General features: G+C 49.5%; 2 protein-coding genes across 5 annotated transcripts; one reads left to right on the forward strand and one right to left on the reverse strand.

Annotated features, from left to right (window-relative positions):
- Positions 1-1,690: 1,690 nt before the first annotated feature.
- Fam167b (family with sequence similarity 167 member B) lies at positions 1,691-4,779 on the reverse strand. Its single transcript, XM_015485335.2, has 3 exons — positions 4,333-4,779; positions 2,950-3,295; positions 1,691-2,046 (listed from the first exon to the last, which is right to left on the reverse strand). Exons 1-3 carry the CDS (start codon positions 4,398-4,400, stop codon positions 1,816-1,818), a joined length of 645 nt encoding a protein of 214 aa, XP_015340821.1. The 5' UTR covers positions 4,401-4,779; the 3' UTR covers positions 1,691-1,815.
- Positions 4,780-4,930: 151 nt separating this feature from the next.
- On the forward strand, positions 4,931-13,115 carry LOC107142006 (myotubularin-related protein 9-like). 4 transcript variants are annotated; one of them, XM_015485332.2, is made up of 10 exons: positions 4,943-5,253; positions 5,431-5,539; positions 5,774-5,899; positions 6,015-6,188; positions 6,657-6,883; positions 8,356-8,517; positions 8,686-8,827; positions 8,909-9,129; positions 12,584-12,735; positions 12,806-13,115. In XM_015485332.2, the coding sequence occupies exons 1-10, from the start codon at positions 5,069-5,071 to the stop codon at positions 12,922-12,924; spliced, it is 1,617 nt and encodes a 538-aa protein (XP_015340818.2). In that variant the 5' UTR covers positions 4,943-5,068; the 3' UTR covers positions 12,925-13,115. The 4 variants fall into 4 exon arrangements, with proteins under 4 accessions (XP_048671802.1, XP_048671800.1, XP_048671801.1 ...); XM_048815845.1 differs by lacking the exon at positions 12,584-12,735 and having other exon boundaries at positions 4,931-5,253; XM_048815843.1 differs by lacking the exon at positions 8,356-8,517 and having other exon boundaries at positions 4,931-5,253.
- Positions 13,116-13,149: the final 34 nt, after the last annotated feature.

The following is a 13,149-nucleotide window of genomic DNA, read 5'->3' on the forward strand; positions in this document are numbered from 1 at the left end:
GATTGGGGGTGCTGGGGTTGTAGCTCAGTGGTAGACTACTTGCCTCACATGTGCGAGGTGCTGGGTTCGATCCTCAGCACCACATAAAAAATAGATGAATGAAGTAAAGGTATGTGTCCATCTACAACTAAAAAAAGAAGGACTGGGGGAATGTAGCTTAGTGCTAAAGTGCCTTTGGGTTCAATCCCCAACACCAAAAAAAAAAAAAAAAGTTCTCATTGGCAGTCAGAGGATAGAACAATATGACTGTTAAATAGTTAGAGAGAAGACCACATGTGTTACAGTCACACTTGAGGCTGAAACAGTTGCTATAGATAGGACAGAACAGTACTCATGTCATTGCAGGGCTTGGACAATAACTTTATTAGAATCACAGGATAGACTAAGGCCGGGCAAAACCCTTCTACAGACAGAACACTCACAACATCCTGTGTTGGGAGTCAGGATGGACAACCTTCAAGAGGAGACGGTGACAGCTCCTGCTATAGACAGAGGGCAGGATAATGCTCATTAATGATGGCTGACAAGTGGGGCAGCACTGCTAATGCAGGCAGAGGCGAGGCCACAGCCCCTGGTAGAAGAGCACGGCCTGGCACCATCTCCTGCACTGGTGGAAGGCCAAGAAAATGCACTGCTCCAGGCACACAAGGGCTTTGGTCAGACTGTCAGCACTTTCTGTTATCAGCAGGAGGCAAGAAACTTGCCACAAACAGCAGGCAGGCCAAATTCAATTTCCTGCATCCAGGCTGGAAATGGCACCCATCATAAGCTGAGGACCAGGTCATCAGTGAGTGATATATGAGGAGCTCTGGTGGCCCCTCTCAGGCCCAAGAATTGAGCCTGGACCCCACTAGGAGGAAAGTGTAAGTTCATGGCCTCCTGAGCTCCACTGAGCGAGCAGTGGGGGTGGGGAGAAAGGGAGCCCACAGAGCATTGTTGGGGTTTGTGAGGTGGAAGCTGATGCTGTCTGTGTGCACCTCAGCGGTGGAGGGAAGGGGGACAGGAAATGGGTGGGGGGAGGAGGAAGCCTGAGTTGGAAAGTCAAAGAGAGTAAAAAAGAAACAAAGGCTGAGAAACACAAAAGTAAAAAACCAGGGTGATAACAGAGCCCCAGGCCTGGTGCAAGGTCCAGCTGCCCTTGCCAGGTAAACCTGAGCACTTCATAGTCCATCTCTGGGCCTCTGTGCAAGAGTAATAATGTGATGGTAATGATAAGCAATACATCGGCTGGGTATTTACTGTGCACTCCCTCAGTTGAGCCATAGTCAGTTACCTGTCCAATGAGAATTAGTATCTTCATTTTAGAAGAAGACAGATTCAGGGAGTAATTAGGGACCTCCTAAATGTCTAACAAATAAATGGGGGAGCTGGCTTTAAACCCAGGCTTATCAGATTCTGCATTCTTTTTCAGTACTGGGACCAAACCCAGGGCCCTGTGCATGCTAAACAAGTGCTGTCCCACAGAACTACATGGCCAGCCTAGATTTGGCATTCTTCAGTCACCCACTGAACCTAAATCACCTCTTGTGGGTAGGATTTCAAGTTTTTTACCACTTCTGATCATGAGCTGTGGGGAGATGGGGCTGCAATAGTCCTCTCCACCCACAACCAGACCTTCTCTTCTCCCTCGAAACTCCTGGTCCCAGTGACTGACAGAGGCCTTGGGCCCAAATGAAAAACTGCAGAGACCTTGATGGGAGGCAGAGGGCTTTATTGAGGAGATTGGGGTGGGGTCTAAGAGACCTGAATGTGCCCCCACCACACCAGGTGCTGGCCCTCTGGGATACCCCTCCCATCTGTCTTCCCAGGTCGCCCTCAGCAGAGGGTGAAGCGCCGGGTGCTGATGTTCATACGCGTGAGGCCCAAGTGCCTTAGCGACGGGGCTAGGGCCAGGCCGGCCCCGGGCTCCAGCTCCAGCTCCAGCTCGGCCTCGTCCAGCAGTTCCTGGTGCTGGTGACAAGCTTGGTCCACCTTCAGCCGGTGCAGCTGGGCCCGCAGCCTCAACAGCTGCCCTGCCAGCTGGCGGTCCTGAGCCTGCATTTCCCGCTGCGGCCGAGAGGGGGCGTGAGCCTGCGAGGCCTGCTCCAGTGTCACCTGCCTTTCTTACTTTCCTGTCAACACTCTGGGCCTTTCTTTGCACTGGTTTGTCCCTGGCGCCCACTCACCCTAGCTTCATCCTTCCCCATCACTCAGATCTTGCTCCACACTAGGAGTTCTCAGCGCTAAAGAGCCATTATTATGCAAATACAGATGCCTGGGACCCCATCCCAGATAAACTAAGTAAAATCTCCAAGTTGGAGCAGAGCACCGTGGCACATGCCTGTAATCCCAGCGGTTTGGGAGGCTAAGGCAGCCTCAGCAAAAGCAAGGCACTAAGCAACTCAGTGAGACCCTGTCTCTAAATAAAATACAAAAAAGTTCTGGGGATGTGACTCAGTGGCCGAGTGTCCCTGAGTGAAATCCTTGGTAACCCCCCTACCCCCACCCCCCCAAAAAATCTCCAAGTTGGAGCCTGGACACCTTTATATGTGCACATGTTGGCTTGACAGCTAATATGCAACAGTCTCCTCTTCAGATTCTGCCTACAACATGATCAGTACCTTCTTTTGTATACTTCACTGTGTTTCTCTGAGGGCATAGCAGTTCCCAAAGTAGGGGAGGCCATGTCTTTCTCTACCTATAACTGATGGTCCCCCAAGGGCAGGGCTCTCTCCCCTGAGCCACACGAGCATAAGCTCTGTAGATTGATGTAATCCTTCTTCAGCAAGACTTTCCACATAAAATAGTAAACAAGGATATTTCTGGCTCCTGAGCCCCAGAGACACAGGAGCTGGCAGTTGCTGCAGTTAGGGGATCTGTTCTCATCCCCTCCCCACACCCATGGTCTTGGGTCCTAAGGAGGATTGGCCTGAAGACCCCATGTAAGGCAATCTAAGCCACCAGACTCACCAGCTCCTGCCGGAGCCACTCAAGCGCAGAGTCCATTGAGTCAAAGCCGCAGATGGCTCCAGGTCCACCGGCCCCAGGTTTGGCTTGGGCCCTGTGCCAGGCCTGGCTCTGGACCCTAGCGGTCCACTCCAGATATGAGGGTCGCCGAGTCTGTAGCTGCAGCTTGGCTGTCAGTGCCTTCACAGAGTCCAGGCTCTCCTCCTCCTCTTCCTCATCCTCCTCATCCACTGCCTGGAATTTCGGTGGCCCCAGGGACATGGTGGGTTTGCAGTGAGTGACAAGGCAGGGCTGCTGCTCTGGGATGAGGGAAAGGCCTGCAATATGGCTCTGGGAGAGGTGGTAGAAGCTAAGAGTAAAAAGAGTGTGCCAGAGAGTGGGTGACGGTGAATGTTCAAGGTGGGATAGAGAGTCTGAGTGTGCCAGGCTGGGTGAGCATATGGGTGTGTGAAGCTAAGTGTGCAAGGACTGGAATTTTCCTGGAATCCTAACCAGGAGCCACGTGATGCCCATCCGGTGGGGGTAGGAGGAGCCCTGCTTTTCTAGTTCTTTAGATGAAATTTATTGTCTTTGCCCAGAAGGAGACTCCCAGTTCCCAGAAAGGAAGTTGCTCCAGGATAAGAAAAGCATCATTCACACCAGTCTTGGCTCTCTTCCCAAGACCCAAGACCAGAAGTTGAGAGGGGGAGGAGGTTGACAAGCTGCCCCATCCTCATTCATAGCACTAGCCCATCAGCCAAGGAATAGGGCCCAGAGGCCCCATCTGGCAGTAAGGAGACCAGGTTGCAGTGCTGGTTCAGTGAGGCTTGGGGCAAGTCCCTATCCCTCTGTGAGCCTCTACTGGGACAGATCAATAACTTTGGAAGTATTATAAGTACAGTACTCCTGGCCTGTCATATTTTTTTCTTCTTCTCTTTCTTCCTCTTTTTTTTTTTTTGGTGGCTGGTGTTGGGGATTGAATCCAGAGCTTTGTGTGTACTAGGCAAGTGCTCTACCAGTTAGCTACAGTCCCAGCTCTACCCTAACTTCTGACAGCTTAAATTAGTTTTGCCTATTTGTATACATTCTAGTGATTCTCAAACTTGAGCATGCATTAGAATTACCTGGAAAGCTTCACTCACAAAGTTTCAGATTCAGTATATCTGGAGTGGGACCTGAGAATTTGCATGTCTATCAAATTCCCACCATAACTGCTGCTGTTGGACTGAAATTTTATCATTTGAACTCTTTATCTGGTTCTTGATAAAACAGCTCCAATTTTATGGTTTCATTATAGGAGTCCACCTATGATTTCACTTTTTTCATTAAAAGAAGGGTTACCTAGTGAATTATTCTTAATCAGATTCAGCATAGTGCAGACATCAATAAGAAATTTTAAAAAATTACTTAGGTGGGTGGATGGATAGATGATGAATCAGACTGAAAATTCTATGAATAGAATCTTCATCAGTCATCCCTGCCCCTCAGCACCAAACACATGGCCTCGATCATTGTCTGGGCAGTAGGCACCTGGGGAAAGGATGAAGCATAAGCTGTGAGTAATAGAGGATCAGCAACAGCTAGAATTGGCCACTTTCGAGGGCGCCCTCAGGCAGGGACTTCCAGCTGTGGAGCAGGAGGGGCGCCAGCTACACAGCTGCATGCATTTAAGGTGGACCAAGGGATTTCCCCCACTCAAGCTTCAGAGGTATGGGAGGAAGTAGGTAGTTCCCAGTTTCACACTTTTCAACCCATCCACCACAGTGCAGAAGAATAGATGGTTATTTTTCTTTCTTTCAAAAGGCAGCAGGGGTGCCAGCACCCCCAAAATAAAAAGCCCCAAATATCGAGTGCCTCTTGAGACCCAAACAAGGGCTTCAGGCAAGATTATTCTCCCCATTTCCCAGATGAGGAAATTTGAGGTTTCCTTAACAGACTTTGGCCGGGGTCCTCGCTGATGTTGGCAGTAGAAGAAAATCCCTGTGGAACTGTACGTTCCCTTCCTTTGAGGGGCCTCCTTAACAGCTGTCCTGCCGGCGTCGCCAGCTGCCCAGCCAGTTCCTGTCCCTTTTGGAGCCCGCGTTCGCCCCGCCCGACGCTACCAGAGCCTGTCCCGCTGGGCCCCAGGGCCCCCGCTGGTAGAATGGAGTTCTCAGAGCTGATCCGCACCGGCCGGGCTCAAGCCGAGCTACTCCCCGGCCCGGAGGAGCCCCCGTTGCGCGGCACGCTGTGCGTCACCGGCCACCACCTGCTGCTGTCTCCAGGGCCCCCATCGACTGCAGACCTGTGGCTACTGCTGTTGCGTAGTGTCGACTCCATCGAGAAGCGGTGAGACGTGGCTGGGACGTCCCACAAGTTGGGGAGCGCGCGACGCTATGGGGAGAGGGGGAAGGGCCAGCGCACTTGGAGCTGGCGCCCTCCTGCATAACGTCCAATTGTATGAAACTCGTTCTCTTCCCCTGATGGAGGGCGGGGTATACTGAGCCTGGGTCTGTCCACCCCTAGGGTGGCGGGTGACTCCGGCACAATCACCCTACGCTGTAAGGACCTGAGGGTGCTGCAGCTGGATATAGAGGGCGTGGAAGCGACCCTGGACATCGCCCGTTCCATCGAGGTATTCAGGGGGCGCACCCGAGGTCCTTAAGCTATCCCTATCCAGTACTGGGGGGAGCAAAAAGGGGGTTACTAGTGCAAAGGGGCTCTGTACCCAGTGTTGTCCCGAGGCTCAGCTAAGTGGCATGACATGCAAGATGGCTTGGGGTACAAGGAGAGTTGGGAGTTGAGGAGAGGAGGAGCTGGAATGTACTCAATTGAGATAAATCCTACTGCCCCTGACGTTCGTCCCCAGGCGCTGTCCTCTCTGGAATCGGTCATCACCTCCTTTCCGTTCTTCTACCGTCCCAAGGGCCTGAGATTGGGCGACGCCTGGCACTTCCATCCGCCCGAATGCTACTACAAGCGAGTAGCTCGCGAGGTGGGCGCGGTCATGAGGGCCTGGGGATGAGGAAGCACCGGGTCTAGCAGGGGCACGCCGGCTGGGCACTCATTGGGTGCCTTAGACCTAGCCTTCGACCCTCTCTATGCTGCAGACCAACGCGTGGCGGCTGAGCGAGGTGAACCAGGACTTTAGTTTGTGCCCCAGTTACCCTCGAGCGGTAATCGTGCCTCGAGCGGTGGACGACGATGCCCTGGCGCGGAGCGCCCGCTTCCGCCAGGGAGGCCGCTTCCCAGTGCTCTGCTACCACCACGCACCCAGTGGAACCGTGAGCCAGCCCCTCCCCAGGCTCCGCCCTGAGATCCAAAAGCCCTTTTCCGCCCTGGAGGAGCCAATTAGCGTCTGGCTGCTGCCTGGGACTCCTGCCCCATTCAGGCCCCGCCTCGCTCTGCCTCCAACAAGCCCCGCCTCCTGGAAATCCTGAGGTCCGGACTCGGGCCCCGCCCCTCCCGCTTTTCTGGATTTCACCTTTCTCGGTCCGGTCCCCACCCCTTGAAGCTTAGTTCCTTTGTCAACCCAGATCTGGTGTGTGCTCGTAGGGACCCTCCTACCTCTGGCCTCAGACAGCCATGACCTTCGCAGAGCCCATCTGAAGCCTTGTGAATTCCGCACCTAAGGCCCCAGCGCCACAGTCAGCCTTTTCCTAGTGTAGGCGGCTCCTGAGTGTAGGCCTAGCCGAGAAGATCCCCAAGCCCAGAGCCCAATTCCTGAACCTGAGCTGGGTCCCTGTCCACAGGTTCTGCTACGCTCCAGTCAGCCACTGACTGGTCCCCAGAAGAGGCGCTGCGCTGAGGATGAGGACTTGCTTCGAGCTGTACTGGCAGGGGCTCACCCTGGGGCTCGGGGCTTCATAGTGGACACACGATCTGCCCAGGCTGCTAAACAGGCCCGGATGACTGGAGGGGGCACAGAGGCCAAGGCCGCCTACCCTGGCTGGAAACGACTGCACCGACCCCTGGAGAGGTAGGAGGCCTCCCATCTTCTCCCAGGCTTTGCCACAGAAGATGCTTTGTTGCATAACCATGGTTATAAGCTTAGACTTTATCCTAAAAGCTGTAGGAACCACTGAAAACGCTAAACAGGGCTGAAAAATCTGTTAGAATTTCTGGTGGGGTTCACTGATGGCGTTAGATTTCCTTCATGAATGTGTGTGTGGGAGGGGAAGAAGAGCCAGGGCTCTGGAAGACTCTTAGACCTTTCCTGGCAGCCATCCTGGCAGCTGGCCATCCCCACTTTCACACCCACAAATGAGAGAGCTCATCACTAAGTACCCCAACTCTGCCTGGAAAGAAAATGCACCTTTTTTACATTAAGTTGAAATTGGTCTTCCTGGAAAAACCTGCACACACACACACACACACACACACCCCTCCCTGAAGGCTGTACCTGCACAGATATAGATGTATCTGTTGCTTTGGGGAGAGCAGATTGCTTCCCTATCCAATATGTAAAACTCTTATTAATTTATTCACCCAACATTGAGCATAGGGGCTGCCATGGTGAGTAGTCTCGACTTGACAGAGCTCAGTAGTAAATGGGCAATTAGAACTCAGTGAAATAAGTAGTAGCAAGAGGAGGCAACCTGTCTTAGTAATTTGAAGGTTTCCCTGAGAACAGGATGCTTTTGGTGAGACCTGAAAGAGGCAGAAGAGTTAGTTAGGAGGGAGAAGGTCATTTCAGGTAGAGGGAACTGAAGAGAGAAGGAACTGCAAAGAGAGCCTGGTCATTTGTCCTATTGGGGAGCTGCAAGCAACTTCACGGTGTTAGAAGTGTAGGGTAGGAAGTGGGAGAGATGCTGCTAAAGGGAGAATGGGGTCCAGAGAAAAAACATGAAAAACTTGAACACCATGGTTATGAATTTAGACTTTATCCTCAAGCCAGTGGGAATCCACTGAAGATGTTGAAGAGGGTGGAAAAATCTGTTAAATTTTCTGGTAGAGGGCCACTAATGGCATTAGATTTTCTGGTGTGTGTGTGGGGGGTCACTGATGTCCTTGAGCAGAGTGGTTTCTAGAGGTAGGAGCAGGTGCAGAATCCCGAAAGTACTGTGTTTCTTTCATTGGATGGGGATTCCCCAAAGAGAACTGTGTTGTTTTCTTCAGATTGGGGTACTTCAAGGATAACTGGGGGTTTCCTGGGGTATTGTAATACAGTGGTTCCCTCCAACAGACTAGCACTCCCCTAAGAGTCTTAGTTTGCCCTATAAGATGGAGGGTTTCTCAAAGATATGACATATTTTCATGAGATTAGGGCTCTTCCATGGGTTTTATACCCCATGAGACTGGACTCCCCAAAGGGTTCTATGCCCCTCCTATCAAATGGGCTCCTCAGAAAGTTCTATTTCCCTCCCTCATTGGGATGAAGCACTTGCTTCCAATCTGGGCTCACCCAGAGCTTGGACTGGGGAAAGGATGACCAGATTCCCTTTTGCCTAGGGGACGGGCTCTCCAGGAGAGCTTTGTGCGCCTAGTAGAGGCTTGTGGGGACCCAGAGCAGAGCATGGACCGCTGGCTTAGTCGGCTGGAGGGCTGCCGCTGGCTGGCACATGTGAAGGAGGCACTGAGCACCGCCTGCCTGGCAGCCCAAGGAATGGAAAGGTAAAGTTCCTACCCTGTGAGACAGAATGGATATGGTGGAATGAGCAGGGCTCTCAAAACCATGATTCATAAGGAAATACAGTCTAGAACTGGGCACAGCCTATTCCTGGTCTTGCCACCCCAGGCAGGGAAAAAGTTGCCATTGTTCATGGGCCCTTCCCATGATAGGGAAGGAGCCTGCATCCTGGTACATGGGGCTGAAGGCAGAGATAGCACTCTGCTTGTGACTTCACTGGCCCAACTCATCTTGGACCCCTTGAGCCGGACCATAACTGGATTCCAGGAACTGGTGGAACGGGAGTGGATCCAGGTAGGTGGCTACCCTGTCCCAGCCCTGCCCCTCCCTCCAGAAACCCTGCTTCCCTTGCCCATGGCTCTGCCCCCTCCCCAGGCTGGCCACCCCTTCCAGCTGCGCTGTGCCCACTCGGCCTTCTCCCACGCCCGCCCCAAGCACGAGGCACCCACCTTTCTCCTCTTCCTGGACTGCGTGTGGCAGCTGGGCCGCCAGTTCCCGCTGTCGCTGGAGTTTGGGGAGGGGCTGCTGTTGGCACTGTTTGAACACGCCTATGCCTCCCCTTTTGGCACCTTCCTCTGCAACAGTGAAAAGGAGAGGTGAGCTAATCGTGTGTTAAGGTGGGTTGGGGCAGATGCCCGTTGCTTTCTTAGAGGGCATCTTTCCCTTTCAATGAGTTTTTCCTTTTAGGAAAACTCTTTGTGGCCTTCCCTTCTTCCCTCCTAATCTCACACTTCCCTCTAACATCTGCAAACCCAAAGATAGACAAATCTAAGACCAACCCTTTACATCTACCCATTCTGTTATTGCCAAGAACAAGTGCACTCCTGCCTTGAAATAAGGACTGTACTAAGTTTCAGTTAGATAGAAACAAAAAGTTCTGGGGTACTATTGCACAGTAGAATGAATATAGATAATAATAACAAGCGTATATTTAGGAAAGCCAGGAGGAGAGGACTGGAGAGGTAGCTCAGTGGGTAGAGTACTTGTCTAGTACACACAAGGAAAAAAAAAAAAAGTTGGAAGAGGAAAAAAGTATTTTGAAAGTTTTCACCATAAAGAAATGATAAGTGGCTGAGGACAGTGGCTAGGCAGGCGTGTAATCCCAGTGACTCAGGATTCTGAGGCAGGAGGATTGCAAGTTTGAGGCCAGCTTCAGCAACTTAGCTGAAACAACTTATTGAGACCCTCAAAAGAAAAATTAAAAGGGCTGTGGATGTGGCTCAGTGGTCAAACACCTGTGGGTTCAATCCCCAGTACCAAAAAGAAAGAAAGAAAGAAATGGTAAATGTTTAAGGCAGCGAATATTTAACTTGATTAAAATATTACATAATGTTTACATGTATTGAAATATCACATTACTCTATAACATTTACAACTTTTGTTTTTGTGTATCAGTTAAAAATAAAATTAAAATAATAAATTAAAAATACATCGAAAAAAGAAATTGAGGGGCCTGGAGCAGTGGCACACATCTATAATCCCAGTGGCTCAGGAGGCTGAGGCAGGAGGATCACAAATTCAAAGCCAGTTTACATAATTTAGTGAGACCCTAAGTAAATTAGCTAGACCCTGTCTCAAAATAAAAAAGGGTTGTGAATGTGGTTCAATGGTTAAGTGCCCCTAGGTTCAATCCCCTGCCAACCCCACAACCCCCCAAAAAAGAAAAGAAAATGAGGACTAAAGGGGAAAGTGTTTTTGTTTTGGTACTGGGGATTGAATGGGGGGGTGCTTTACCACTGAGCTTTTTTTATTTTTTGAGACAGAGTCTTGCTAAATTGCTGAATCTGGCCTCAAATTTGTGATCCTCCTGCATCAGCTCCCTGAGTTGCTGGGATTACAGGCCTGCATCAGTGCACTCAGCAAAAAGATTTTGCAGAAATAAATGATTGCTGGGGCCTCTGTTAACTTTGCAAAGTAGATTCTAGTGGAACCTTAGAATAGAGGTTGAAAGTGGACTTAAATTATGCAGGCTCTAATTCCAGCACCACCACTCACCTGTTGAGTGATCATGAGCAAACCTCTTTGAATCTTTGTTTCCTCATCAGTAGCACAGAGAGGATAACAGTAGCTGTAATCCATAGAGGGGCTGCGAGGATTAACTGAGTTGAAGCATGGAGTGTTTAGCACAGTGCCTGGCACATAATAGGCACACAAAAGTGGTAACTTTTATCATTGGTCGGCTTCTTGCATCCCAATCAGCTCCATAAGCCCTTTGTCTGATCAATGAGAGAGGGAGGAGGGAGTTTCTCAAGGTGGAGATAATATTTAGTCATCTTCACCCACATCCTAGCTTGTTTTACCAACTCCACTCATGATTCATCCAGGTTAGAAACTGTTATCTTTATCTCCCTTTCCCCATCCCTCATCTTTAGCCTTTCTCCTAAACATTTAGCTTGTTTCTTTCTTGCCAGAGGTCCTTCCCATTACCCTTATCCAGACTCATTTCTTTCCATCTGGAATATTCAGCAGCCTTCCTATGATTCCCCTGCCTCCACTTTTATCAGGTTTTTTTTTTTTTTTTTGGTACCAGGGATTGAACTCAGGGACACTTGACCACTGAGCCACATCCCCAGCCCTGCTTTATTTATTTATTTAATTGTATTTAGAGACAGGGTCTCGCTGAATGGCTTAGTGCCTCACTTTTGCTGAGGCTGCCTTTGAACTTTTGATCCTCCTGCCTCAGCTTCCTGAGCTGCTGGGATCACAGGCATTTCCACCACAGCTGGCACTTTCTTTAGTTTTTAAATAACTCATTAGACCTACAAATATTTTCATTGGTTCATTTTCCACTTCTTCCTTGGTTCATGCAGCACCCCCTGCACCCCTGCCAAGTTTTAACAAAATACCTGAGAGATGGGCTGGGGCTGTAGCTCAGTGGCAAAGCACTTGCCTAGCATGTGTGAGGCACTGGATTCGATCCTCAGCACCACACATAAAAATTAACAAATAAAAAGAATGCATTCTGTTCGTCTACAACTACAAAAAAATTTTTAAAAAAATACCTGAGATAAAAATTTACATAAGTTTTGGGTTGGGGTTGGGGTTCAGTGGTAGAGTGCTTACCTAGCACATAGGAGGTACTGGGTTCAATCCTCAGCACCACATAAAAATAAATAAAATAAAGGTATTGTGTCCATCTACAACCAAAAAAAATTATATATATAAATTATAGATATAATTATATACATATACATATAAATAAAGCTTTTATTTTGGCTCAGTTTTGGATATATATAACATGTATGTTTGTATGTGTATATATATACACACATACATACACACACACACACACAGACATCTATAAAACTTTTATTTTGGCTCAGTTTTGGCAGGGTTTTGGTCCATGATTCGTTGGTCTGGTTGCTTTTGGTCCTGAGTGTATGGCAGAGGAAAACCACTCACCTCATCTCATCTCATGGCCAGGACTCAGTGAAGAACAAAGGGGCTCGGGTCCCACTATAACCTTCAAAGACATGCCCACAATGACCTGAAGACTTCCCACTAGGCCCCACTTCTTAGTTTCTGTCACCTCCCAAGAACATTAAGGTGGAAACCTAGAACTTTAGCATATAGGCCTTTAAGGGAAATTCCAGACCTAAACCATAGCATTGTCTTTGTAGATGTGAACTTCTAGTCTTCTAGTGATACTCAGCTCAAAGTAGCACACTTTTTTTTTTTCAATTGTAGATGGACACATCTTTGTTTATTAATTTATTTTATATGGGGTGCTGAGGATCAAACCAGTGCCTCACATGTGCTATAGGTAATCATTCTGCCACTGCGCTACAGCCCCAGGCCCTCAAGTAACATATTCTTAATTATCCTTCCCTGACAATTAGGCAAAACTAAATTGGTTTCTCCCTCTAAACAGAACTCCATAGGGTTTTGTCTTATTCCTGTTTTATTCTAGAGTCCAATAGATCGATCAAGATAATTTGCAGAAAAAGGTGGTTAATCACTGCCCCAGAGTAACTGTCACCTTACTAACCAGGGTTGTACCCCCAGAATCCCAGAGGGCACAGCTGGAACTCACCCTCTCATTCTCTACAGATGCCTCTGTGAAGTGAGGACTCGAACACACTCCCTGTGGTCTGGGCTCAACCAGCTAAAGGAACAACGAAAACTCCGGAACCCACTCTATGTGCTCAATCCCTTGGCCATTTGGCCTTCTGTGGAGCCCCAGAGCCTGCGGCTATGGCAAGGTGACTGCTCCCCTCCCCTGGGTAGTTAGCTTCTCTTTTCAGCTTCCTTACCTGTTTTCCTCTTCCTCAGGCCTGTTTCTGCGCTGGACCCGCCCACCTGAGTCTTCAGAAGTAGCATGGGAGAAGGTGTGGCAAATAGTGACAGAAAGGGAGAAGACAGAAGGCTCTCAGCCCACAGCTTCTACTTGAGCCCCTAACCTAAGTGATGACTTCTTGAATAGTGGTGAAGTGTCCCTGAAACCTTTCCAGGCCCCTCAGGACCTCTGACTTTGGATGAGCATGCCTACAACCTAGGCCAGCCCAGAATACTGAAGTCCTAATTTGCAAGTGTCTGAAGTATAGGGAAAAGGCCTAAATAATAAAGGTGTTCATGATTGGCATCGGCTTGCTGAGGTATTAGTGAGGAGGGAAAAT

Source organism: Marmota marmota, unplaced genomic scaffold (genome assembly GCF_001458135.2).
Source record: "Marmota marmota marmota unplaced genomic scaffold, marMar, whole genome shotgun sequence".
NCBI lineage: Eukaryota > Metazoa > Chordata > Mammalia > Rodentia > Sciuridae > Marmota > Marmota marmota.

What these genes read in the sequence shown, in the direction of transcription:
- LOC107142006 (XM_015485332.2), top strand. Translation starts at nt 5,069, where the DNA reads ATGGAGTTCTCAGAGCTGATCCGCACCGGCCGGGCTCAAGCCGAGCTA. An exon ending in GCAGCCCAAGGAATGGAAAG is followed by an intron (nt 8,518 to 8,685) that starts GTAAAGTTCCTA and finishes TTCCCATGATAG; the next exon opens with GGAAGGAGCCTGCATCCTGG. An exon ending in TGGAACGGGAGTGGATCCAG is followed by an intron (nt 8,828 to 8,908) that starts GTAGGTGGCTAC and finishes CCCCCTCCCCAG; the next exon opens with GCTGGCCACCCCTTCCAGCT.
- Fam167b (XM_015485335.2), bottom strand. Translation starts at nt 4,400, where the DNA reads ATGACTGATGAAGATTCTATTCATAGAATTTTCAGTCTGATTCATCAT. An exon ending in CTATCCATCCACCCACCTAA is followed by an intron (nt 3,296 to 4,332) that starts GTAATTTTTTAA and finishes TTTTACTCTTAG; the next exon opens with CTTCTACCACCTCTCCCAGA. An exon ending in AGTGGCTCCGGCAGGAGCTG is followed by an intron (nt 2,047 to 2,949) that starts GTGAGTCTGGTG and finishes TCTCGGCCGCAG; the next exon opens with CGGGAAATGCAGGCTCAGGA.